Source organism: Corvus hawaiiensis, chromosome 24 (assembly GCF_020740725.1).
Source record: "Corvus hawaiiensis isolate bCorHaw1 chromosome 24, bCorHaw1.pri.cur, whole genome shotgun sequence".
In the NCBI taxonomy this organism is placed as follows: Eukaryota; Metazoa; Chordata; class Aves; order Passeriformes; family Corvidae; genus Corvus; species Corvus hawaiiensis.
In genome coordinates this window covers 2,125,384-2,136,947 of record NC_063236.1, presented here as the reverse complement: position 1 = coordinate 2,136,947, position 11,564 = coordinate 2,125,384, and the positions used below count along the sequence as shown (strand labels likewise).

General features: G+C 58.1%; 1 protein-coding gene across 1 annotated transcript in view; it reads left to right on the top strand.

Moving 5' to 3' along the window:
• Positions 1-1,274: 1,274 nt before the first annotated feature.
• The window catches only part of KRT80 (keratin 80), a 15,749-nt gene continuing 5,459 nt past the window's right edge, over positions 1,275-11,564 (top strand). Inside the window, exons 1-3 of the mRNA XM_048327812.1 lie at positions 1,275-2,015; positions 4,988-5,202; positions 10,629-10,689. Of these exons, the coding sequence (XP_048183769.1) occupies positions 1,695-2,015; positions 4,988-5,202; positions 10,629-10,689 (597 nt within the window). The 5' untranslated portion in view covers positions 1,275-1,694. The remainder of the gene's footprint in view (positions 2,016-4,987; positions 5,203-10,628; positions 10,690-11,564) is intronic.

The window sequence follows — 11,564 nt, the reverse complement described above, 5'->3', positions numbered from 1 at the left end:
CCGTCTGTGCCTGCAGCCGCAGAGCCATCGGAGATGCCCACGAGGAAGGGATAATCTCACCACCGAGCAGGAGCCACGAGCTTTGGCTGCTTCCGGACAGGAATTTGGGATTAATCATTAAAACAAACCATCAGGATTACCCTGAAAAGTCCTGCCAAGGACCCACTGAGTGAGTGACCTGGTGTTCAAATGGATTTTCCCTGGAAAGGGCGTTTTGGGAAGGGGGACATGGGAGAACACCCCGTTCTTGGCAATATATTGCAGTTCCACCTGAAGGAAAGGTCGACCCTGCAGGAATGGGTCCCCTTCCCTGGGAAGTCCTTCCCAAACTACAGCTGCTCCTCAGCAGACGTTTCTTGTCCGAGCACGTCCGTGGCAGATCCAGCCTCACCTTCCTTCACCTCCCTTGGCAGGGAAATTCCAGTGCTGGGCAGAACCAGAGCAGCAAAGCAGCAGCTTTCCCACAAAATGGAAATTGGGATGGCCAGAGGAGACCATTCCCCGTCCCAAGGATGCCACAAAACGAGGCAGAGATGGGAGTTCTTCTTTCCCAACTTCGCAGGAGAAATGGAGCCAAAGCAGAAAACCATGTCCAGGGTGGGTTTGTAGCAAACAGGGATTTAAGGGTGGGACACCAGAACTCATTGGAATTCAGAGAGTTTTGGTGTCTCCAGCTCTTACAGGGCTTTTGGGGAATGGGGCAGTCAAAGATAGACTTGGGCACCGGAGATCCACCTCGGGGTCCAGAGGTTTTGAGGGTCTCTGGTGCTGCCAGAGCAGATGAGTGAACAACCTCAGCACTCTTGGACCCCACTCCCAGGGGTCTCAAAACCAGGCCTATCCTCCCTAAACCAGACCCATCTTCCCCAAAGCCAAACCTACGATTTCTAAAAACAGATTTACCCTCCTTAAAACCAGACCTATCACGCATAAACTAGACCTAATATCCCTACAACCAGACCTAACATGCCTAAAACCAGACCTATCCTCCCTGAAACACTTGGAGCACCAGACCCTTCCAAGCTGTGCCCATGTGGTGACAGAGCAGGAGCCGCTCCGGCCACGCCGAGCTTGGAATGCATTTCCCAACTCCTTCTTTAGCCGATTCAGATTCTTTATGGTTTTAAACCCTCATCTCGTACAAAAAAGAAAGTATCACTGTTCCTTCCTGCAGATTTGGGCTGGAAAGCGGCCAGGGGCTGATCCCGGCTCCGTGTGCCAAGTCCCTGTGCAGAGCCGTGCCTGGAGCAGTCCTTCCCAAGCCCGGCACCTTCGGTTCCTTTCCTCACCTTTTAAGGATGAGGGAAGCAACTGCTGGGGCCCGGAATTACCTGGGAGGATTTGGTTTTGCTGCAAGGGCCGGAGCCCTCCTCCCACAAACAAGCTCCTGAAGAAAGGAGGGAACAGACAGAGGAGGGAATAAGAAAGAAAAAAAAAAAAAGGAAAAAAAAAAAAAAAACAACAACCAAACCAAAAAGCCAACAGGTTGATCTGGATTTCCATCAAGGGTTCCACCCTCCTCCGTTTAATGAACATCGCAGAACAGGTGCTTGGAATTCATTACCAGCCCACGAGCCGGGCATTGCACCGGCCCAGCTCCGCGGCTCCCCGGCTCTCCCTCCTCGGGGGCGGCAGCAGCAGCCACCAACCTTCCGCCCTTCTCTGCCTTCCCCTCCGGGAGCCGCGGCCCGGCCATGACCAACCCCTGCGCTGCCTTCTCCAGCGGCTCGCTCTGCTCCGGGGAGCTGGCGGCGAGGATGAGCCGCGGCAGAGCCGCCGGGAGCCCGTCCCCGGAGCGCCGCAGCCCCGACGGGGGGGCCAGCGACGGCCCCGGCTCGGTGGCCAGCGACGGCTGCGGCTCCCCGGGCGGCCTGCGCTGCTCGCCGCTGTCCAGGGACGGGAGGCTGCCGGCCCCGGTGCGCCTGGACATCGACACCGCCTTCCAGGCCGTGCGGCAGCAGGAGAAGGAGGACATCAAAGTGCTCAACAACCAGTTCGTGACCCTGATCGAGAAGGTAGGGCCAGCTCCTGGCTGGCGTGGGGAGGGGGCGCAGGCACTGCCCAGGCTCTCGGGGACCCACCAGGGCCTGCAGCCACCCCCGGCCAGGCTGGGAACATCCGGCTAATTACCCAATTAGTGACTCCTTCCGAGCTCTCTGCTAACGAGGGCAGCAGCATCCCTGGGGCCGGCGCTGTGTCCGGGGGCTGTGCCTGTCACCCCGGGGAGGTCCTGGGGGACCCCGAGCAGCCCCGGCAGAGCCGTGGAGGCTCCGTGGACAGGGGGGACTTTGGCCCCGGAGTGGGCGAGCAGCCACGGGCAGTGACGCCGATTATGGCGGCAGCTCCAACTCCGGCTGCTGAAGAGAGCTGGAAACTCATCCCTGGAAACTCATCCCCACCTGCAGCTCGGCACCGCGGAGGGCCAGGGAGACCCCCCGCCCACAGCCTGCGAGGTGCCGAGGAGAGGGGCCAGGAAAGCGTTGCTTTCATCTCTGCGCAGCCGGGAGAAGCAGAAGTTTCTCCAAGGAAAACAACTCCCGGTGCAGGCAGGTTCCTGCAGAGCCCTGCTCCGTAAACAGATGTAATCTCTGGGATTGCTTCATGCAGCTCTCCCTGCCAACCTCCAGTGGCCGGGGATTGATTCATTTTAACTCTCCGAGGACCTGAATTCACACTGGGAAGGAGAAGGCTGTGGGAACACCTCCAGTGGGTCTCTCCAAGGAGCACAGTTGTGACCAGTCACACCTGGCAGTGCCAGCAGGGCCCAGGCCTGGCACAGCCTTTCCAGGATCGTGGCATTGGGAATTTGGAGAACACCTGGTGTGGGAAACACCCACGTGGTGGAGGCTGGAATTTGGACTGTCCAGGTGGAGAGGTTGGGGTTTGCTGGGCCCTCAGAGCAGGGATGGGAGTAGGGGAAAGGGACAAAACCCCGCGTGCCTGAGCCAGGCCTGTTCCCGGGCAACGGGGAGGGAAGAACTGAGGGAGTTCCAGGTTTCCCAACAAACCCAACCCAGCGACCTCCTGATCCATGTGGATCCTGGGACAGGGACACCCCCTGGGCCAAGGTCTCTGACTTCAGCTCCTGAGCTCCTTTGAAGGCTTCAAGAGCTGCATCAAGTGGCAACTTCAGGCACCTGCCCCAGGCCCTCATTCCAGAGGAAGGGAATGACACTTCCCTGTCAAAGAGAACTTGGCTTTTTAATCAGGAATTCAGATGTTCTCGATCTCCAGCAGGTGATTCCAGGGATAATTGACCACACAGCTACAGGAGTTTGGTGCTGATGGTTTTCCAGCTGTTCCAGATCTGCTGGCATTTATTTTCCAGACAGATGGAAAAGAAGACAGGGAAAAGCCAAGGCCTGGAGCCCCTGTTTGAGGCCCTGCCTTTATCCCAAGCAGCCCAGAGGGGAAGGCCTGTGAGGACCAAACTTTGGCCACTTCTGTGTTCAGGCATGAAATTCCAGGGAATGAGGCCAAATCTGGGTGATCCCTCTGCAAAGCTCCTGCTGAAAGGCTCTGCAGGGGAGGGTTTCCAGTGAGGGGGACATTGCAGAAGTCGCAGAGTCAAGGAATGGTTTGGGTCAGGAGGGACCTTAAAGATCTTCAGCTCCAAGCAGATGTTGGAAGCCAAGATGGAACCAGTTCAGCCCAGGGATGGTTTGGGAACAGGAATGTGAGGGATAAAAGGAGCAGCTGAGGATTAGGAAGGAGGTCAGGAATTAATTAAAGGTGGACTTGGACCAACAGCCGACACAATCCATTCCCATCCCAGGAAGGAAGGATGAGGTCTCCAAGAGTGTGACCTGGAACATCCCAACACTCCGAGCCCTTCTGCTGGAAACTCCCAAGCGCTGGAATGGCTTTGCTCTGCTTGGCTGCTCTCTCTGTTCGGACAAGAAGGATTTGGAGAAAGATGGTGCCACATCTGGGTTGGCAGCTGGAATTCTGCCTCTCCTTTGGACCCCAGGCCAAGGCTGGAGGTCTGATGGCTCCTGCCCCCAGTGCTCCCAGTGCCCCCAGTGCTCCGGGCACGGCATCGGCCCTGAGTCATCCTGGGATGTACCACAGGAAACTGGGAGGCAGCTCCGGCATCTCCAGCCAAAACGTGACTGGGGTTGCTCCCAGAGGTAGCAATTAGCCAATTAATTGGAGTTGGCCAAGAGCTTTTGAAGATGAGAACTGTTAAACTTGGAGCGTTACTGGTGAGATTGGGAATATTGGGAAAGAGGAGCAGGTTCCTCAAAGGCGGGCGGTGGAAGGGCAGCGTTGTCCTCTCGGAGCCAGCACAGGGATCTCACCTGGAGTCTGTAATTACCTGGGACGTTCTCCAGAGCTTTGTCTGAGCTGCTCTGCCATAAACCCGGACCCTGATTCATTCCCTGAGCCTCTCCATGCTGTAATTCCTCGCAGTCCAGAGGGTTCCCTCTCTTTGTGCTCTCTGGGGCAGGAAATCTGCTCTTCGCTGACCCTGGACATCCCTGCGTGACCTGGGCCGGAGTGTGCACCACGGACTGGAGTCAGCACCTGGATCTGGAGATCCTGGAGGGGTTTGCAGGAGTCCGTGGTCACTTGCAAAGGTGACAGAACTGACCATTCCTATGGTCAGTGACTCCTTTACCCCGATGTCACTGTGTTTATCCTGATGTGAACACGTTTATCTTGATGTCACCGTGTTTATTCCAACACCACCGTGTTCTGTTGTGAAATTAATTAGTGGGTAATGTGTAAAAGCCCTAAAAGTCCCCTAAAAGAGAGAGGTGTCCCTGCCCTGCCAGGGGGTGAACCTGGGTGATTTTTAAGGTCCCTTCCAACCCAAACCATTCCATGATTCCATAACCCTCCATCCTCAGGCCTAATTTTGAAGGGATTCCCTGGAAATCTGCTGATTCCAGCAGCTCTTCTGAAGGTCTCCAACATCTCCTGCCCTGCCAGGCTTTGAGTGTGGCTCTTGGTGTCACTGACACCTCTGAAACCTCTCCCATAGGTCCAGAGCTTGGAGCAGCAGAACAAGATCCTGACGACCAGGTGGAACTTCCTGAAGGACCAGGACAATTCCCACTCGGACTCGGACATCAAGGCCATCTACGAGCAGTACATGAGCAAAATGAACCAGGAGATGAAGGCGCTCAACTACGAGCAGGAAAACCTGGAGTCGGAGCTGGCGAAGGTCCTGAGCACCATGGACACCTTCCGGAGCAAGTAGGTGTCTCTATCCATACCCATCCATATCCAGGGGGATTCAGCTGGGGCACAGGCAGCAGTGTGGGATTGATTTGACTCAGCCAGCTGAGATTCCCAGGAAAATACTCCTGGTTCGGTGTGCACAGAAGTATGGATTTCAGAGTTTAGGATCACGACCTCTTCCTGGTTAAGGAGAGGTGAAAGGAAAGCCATAACAATGAAAGCCATAACAATGGAATTCCAAGGAGAGCAGGGTCTGAGAGGAGCCTCTGCTGGAGAACAGCTCAGGGAATGGCATTGCTGGAGCGACAGCCATGGAAACAGGGAATGTTTATTCTCCACACAATTATCCCAAACCAGAACTTTGTCCCCAAAGTGATTTCTGGACCAGGCTGCTCAGTACAAACAACAACGCTCCTGGCTCCATGGTGGGAACTTTGAGGTGTCCTGGGCAGGGCCAGGAGTTGGATTTGACGATCCCTGTGGGTGTTTTCCAGCTCAGGATCTTCATCATCACAGAATGGCTTAGGAGGGACCTTAAGGATCATCCAGTGCCACCCTTGCCATGGGCAGGGACACCTTCCCCTCCAAGCCCTGTCCAGCCTGGCCTTGGACACTGCCAGGGATGGGGCAGCCACAGGGAAATCCATTCCAGGGCCTCACCACCCCAAGAGCCAACATCCCATCCATCCCTGCCCTCTGGTAGTGGGAAGCCATTCCCTGTGTCCTCTCCTGCCCTCCCTTGTCCCCAGTCCCTCTCCAGCTCTCCTGGAGCCCCTTAAAGGGCTGGAAGGGGCTCTGAGCTCTCCCTGGAGCTTTGTCCTCTCCAGGCTCACACTCATCCCATCCCACCCCTGCCATGGGCAGGGACACCTCCCACTGTCCCAGGCTGCTCCAGGCCCCATCCAGCCTGGCCTTGGGCACTGCCAGGGATCCAGGGGCAGCCACAGCTGCTCTGGGAAATCCATTCCAGGCCCTCCCCACCCTCACAGGGAGGAATTCCTTCGTAAAGAAGGAATATTCTGTTCCATGAGTGTGGGATGCCTTCCTTTCCCCCTTCACCTGAAGCATTTCTGCCAAACTCTGCTTTGACCTAAAGGTCGAAATTGTGCCCCAAATGGTCCTGACCGAGAGCAGGGAGGCAGCTGAAGGTCGGGGGAGGTGCAGCTGCCTCTTATCTCCTGGGAGCTCCTCTTATCTCCGGGGAGCTCCGAGATGTGCAGATAAGAGGGAGCAGCTGGGCCATGCCCGCTCCCGGAGCAGACAATGCCTCCCTCATTATGGGGCTCATTTGCATCCCACAGGAGAATCCCAAATGAGCGCCTTTCCCTCCCAGTGACACCGGCACCTTCCCGGAGCTCTGGAGGCTCCCGTGGGATTTGGGACTGTCCAGCCCAAAGTGGTGCCGAGGGATCCCTGTTGGGATCCAGCCCCGCTCCCGAGGTGAGGCAGGAACATCCGTGTCCTCTCCAGGGGGTTCAGCCCAAGGATTCTCCAGCTCCTCAAGCCCTGCTCGAGGTGGCTGCAAATCAGGGAAGGGCTGACAGCTCCTTCCAACGGAGACACAGCAGTGAAATGCCTGAATCAGCTCAGAGCCGGCTGGAATCGTGGAATCATTCAGGGTGGAAAAGCCCTTGGAGATCATCAGGTCCAACCATCAACCCCCCACCACTGTGGTCACTACTGCCCGTGTCCCCAGGGTCACATCCACACGGCTTTGGACACCTCCAGGGGTGGGGACTCCCTGGGCAGCTGTGCCAGGGCTGGACAACCCCTTCCACGGAAATTTTTCCAGATATCCAACCTAAACCTCCTCTGGTGGAACTTGAGGCCGTTTTTCCCTTGTCCCTGGGAGCACAGCCCGACCCCCCCCGGCTGCCCCCTCCTGTCAGGGAGTTGTGCAGAGCCACAAGGTCCCCCCTGAGCCTCCTTTTCCCCAGGCTGAGCCCTTTCCCAGCTCCCTCAGGAGTTCTCCAGCCCCTTCCCTGCTGCTCCAGCCCTTCCCCAGCTCTGGACTCACTCCAGTCCCTCGGGGTCTCTCTTCTTGGGAGGTCCCCAAGCCCCAGCATTCCAGGGGCCTCAGCAGTGCCAAGGACAGGGAATGTTCTGAGGAATTAGACAGGAATAAGAACCAGGAGTTTGATTCTTCACCTTACACTGAAATCATCCTCCCTGGAGCCCTTCAAGTGACACCCAGGTGCCTAAAAATTCCTAAATTCCTTGTGGGAGGTGCCTGCCTGCTCTTTGTTTGGATAATTCAAAGGTCAGGACCTGCCATCCCTGCCTGGAGCCCCTGGCCCTCCCTGCTCTCCCCCAGGGAAGCAGAATCCCAGACTGGTTTGGGTGGGCAGGGACACCTCCCAGTGTCCCAGGGATGGGGCAGCCGCAGTCTGTGCTCAGATCTGCACTCAGGAATTGCTTCAGGCATTCCCAGCTCCCGGCACTCCAGGGATTTCCAGCTTGACTTCTTAGGGATGAAGGTGCTCCCAGGAACAGGCGGCCTGAGAGCTCTCCCCATGGGATTTCTTGTGACTTTTCCAGTGACTTGGACAATGGGATGAGGCACGACTGGGATGCTTCATCCCTCAAAAGCGATTCACAGGGAGAGAACTCCCAGGCCCCATCCAGCCCCAGCCCAGCCAAGGGGCATTTCTGGAGCAAATCTCTGCACAAACTGGGCCAATCTGGGAGGTTTCTTTTCTTCAGGGAATTCTGGGGGAGGAAAAACAGAGAACCAGTTGGATTTCCCAGTGAAGTGAATCCCTCAGCCGGGCTGGGGCATTCGGGATGGAACACGGGAACACCCAAAGTCCTCCAGGCTGGGAAATGTGCCTGGGGGAGTCCCCCTGTAAGACCCTGAATCCATCCTGAGCCAGGGACCACTTCCCAAACCCAGCGGGATGGGACTCACTGGGACACTCCCACCTGCTCCTCAAATGATGCTGCCTTGGACCAGCAATTCCAAACGCAGGGATGGATGGAGGGAGGGATGGACTGATGGATGGACAGGGGACAGGCACATCCAGGAGGGCACTAAGCCTGCCTGAGCTCCGGTTCCCTGGATTTTGCTCCATGGAAGGAGCCCGGGGCGAGCAGACGCCGTCTCAAGTGTCCTAAGTGCAGGAAGGGCTGGATTTGCCCTCCTGCAGTGCCCCGGGATTGTCTCCCGGGAGATAAATGCTGGGATGTGCCTGTGGAATGCTCCAGCCCCGGGTGAGTCACGGTCCTGGGAGCGTGGCAGGAGCGCGTTGGGCCGGCCAGGCCAGCTCTGCTCCGCCGGGAGCGAGGCTCTGCCAGCGCCCAGGGCTGCGGGGACAGGCTGGGACGCACTGGGACACACTGGGACCCACTGGGACCGGGCTGAGCTGCGAGGAGGAGGAGGGAAGGAAGGAAGGAAGGCAGGAAGGCTGCGGACAGGCACTGAGCTTGGTCCTGGCACAGCGGGGCTGAGAGCGTTCCATGGGGGCTGAGAGCGTTCCATGGGGGCTGACGGTGTTCCAGAGGAGCTGAGAGTGTTCCATGGGGGCTGAGAGTGTTCCAGAGGAGCTGAGAGTGTTCCATAGGGGCTGACAATGTTCCATTGGGGATGACAGTGTTCCAGAGGGGCTGACAGTGTTCCAGCCATGCTCACCTTCCAGGTGAGCAGCACAGACCAGGCAGGTGAATCCCGTCAGCCGCTGCTGCCCAGCCTTGGAAAAGCAGGGAAGGGGAAGGCGAGTTCAGCACCGAGGGGGACCCAGGAGGAAGCCCAGGAATGCCCAAAGCTGCGGCTGTCACAGCCCCCTGCCCTCACAGCTTCCTCTGCAGCTCCAGGGAGCTGCTCCAGATAGTCCAGGTCAGCTCCTGAGCACGACTTCCCCCCTTTCCCAACATCTGCTCCCCAGCCCCAGGCACAGCTCCCTGTTCCCACATGTTGTGCGCAGCAAGGAAGGCTCCCAAAAACCTCCTGGGCTCCCAAGAACCTTCTGGCTGGATGTGCCAGACCCCAAACAGCAGCACATGGCTGCATTCCCGATGTCTCTGTCCCCAGTCTGTTGGGACATCCCATTTTACCTCATTCCCAAGGTCTCAGCCTCCCCCAGATCCGTCTGGTGACGTGTCCAAGCAGCACTGAAAGTCTCAGGTCACAGCCTGGAAATGGGGTCACTTTGGGGCCCTTCCACCAAGAGAGACCCCGAGGGGCCGGAGCGTGTCCAGGGATGGGAACGGAGCTGGGAAAGGGGCTCAGGCTGGAGCAAAGGAGGCTCAGGGGGGACCCTGTGGCTCTGCACAAGTCCCTGACAGGAGGGGGCAGCCGGGGGTTCGGGCTCTGCTCCCGGGGAACAGGGACAGGGGAAATGGCCTCAGGCTGGGCCAGGGGAGGTTTGGTTGGATATTGGGAAAATTCCTCACGAGAAGGGTGTCCAGGCACTGGCACAGCTGCTCAGGGCAGGGGTGGGGTCCCCAAAGCCGTGTGGATGTGGCACCCGGGGACATGGTCGGGGTGGCCGTGGCAGTGCTGGGGGAGCAGCTGGACTCGATGCTTTCCAAGGGATTTTCCAACTGTAAGGATTCCCTGATTCCATGGAATGTCGTGAGCCCAAGGGATCAGGGAAGAGCAGGGAAGCCGTGGCCTCCCTGAGAGCTCAGCCTGCTCTGATCCAACATTCCCAACATTCCCACCGCGTGTCCAGCGCTGTGGGACACCGACCCCCAGCCCAGCACTGTCCTGCTCTGACCAAGCACTGCTGGGCCCAAAGTGGACCCTGTGGCTTTCCTGGTCGGGTCCCTGGGATTTGGGATCACCACAGCCCTGTCCCAGGAGCCAGCGAGGGTTGGAGTGTTCCCTAATTCCCGCTCGTATCCATTTGCCCCTGGCCCTATCCCAGCTGGGCTTGAGCACCTGCGGGGCTCCTTCCTCACAGGGATCCTCGGGACTCCGCCCCATCCCCGGTTGGTTCCCTCCACTCCCTGGGCAGTTTTCCATGAATTCCTTTGCCTGTGTTCTTTCACAAATCACCTGGGCTGAGTTATGACACCAGTCCAGAATTCTCGGAATTTTCACAAGCCAGAGTTTTCTCCCTTGGGAAGACTCCGACCCTGGAAGTGAAACTCCGAGGAAACATGAGCAGAACAGAAAAGGTTTGGGGTGAAAATGGAAGAGTTTGGGCAGAGCCCAATCCCCCCCCTCCATCCCTTTGTGAGGAACCTGAGGCTGCCCAGCCCCAAATGAAATCCCAGTTAAAGCTCCCTCCCCTCTGCTCTGGGATTCTTCATCCCAAAAGTGCTCCTGGTGTTCCAGGGCAGCCGGAATGCGGCAGCTTCTCCTCACTCCTGCCCACGTTGCCTCAAGGAGGGGGAACGTCACAGGAAAAGCAGAAAGTTTGGATCTTTGGGGGTCTCGAGACAACCCTGAGTGTCCCTGAGTTTCCCGTGGTTGATCCTGTGCTTTGGGCACTCCGCAGGTACGAGGATGAAATTCGCCTCTGCAGCGGGATGGAATTCACCTTCATGGAGCTCAAAAAGGTCAGCGGGAAGGGAAGGGAATTTTCCAACTGGATTGGCTCTACCCAGCCCTGCACAGCCAGGGAAGGGCCTGGAGGTGATCCAGGCTCAGCTGGTTTGGGATAACAAGGTCTGGAGGAGGACAGGGAGGGGACCAGTCCCAGTTCCACAGGAGGGTGAGTCTGGAATGACTCCTGAAAATCCCCCGGCAGCACCTGGGGATCAGCCCATCCCCATCCCTGCATCCCGGGATTGCCTGTCAGCCCATCCCCATCCCTGCAGCCCATCCCCATCCCTGCATCCCGGGATTTCCTGTCAGCCCATCCCCATCCCTGCATCCCATCCCCATCCCTGCATCCCGGGATTTCCTGTCAGCCCATCCCCATCCCTGCAGCCCATCCCCATCCCTGCATCCCAGGATCTCCTGTCAGCCCATCCCCATCCCTGCATCCCGGGATCTCCTGTCAGCCCATCCCCGCATCCTGGGATCTCCTGTCAGCCCATCCCTGTATCCCGGGATCTCCTGTCAGCCCATCCCCATCCCTGCATCCCGGGATTGCCTGTCAGCGCATCCCCATCCCGGGATCTCCTGTCAGCCCATCCCCGCATCCTGGGATCTCCTGTCAGCCCATCCCTGCATCCCGGGATCTCCTGTCAGCCCATCCCCATCCCTGCATCCCGGGATTTCCCCGGCCTGAGGGGGGGTCCAAGCCCTTCGCAGGCCGCCCCCTCCTCCCCGTGTTCCCTCCGGGTGCCATTAGGGTTGGGAAGGGCTGGAATTGATAAAAGGATTTGCTTTGTTCCCTGCGGAGGGGCCACGCCCTGGGCAAACCCCGAGCAAAGCTCTGGAGCCGGGGTGGGAATCCGCTGGAACTGGGATTTTATATCAAACCCCC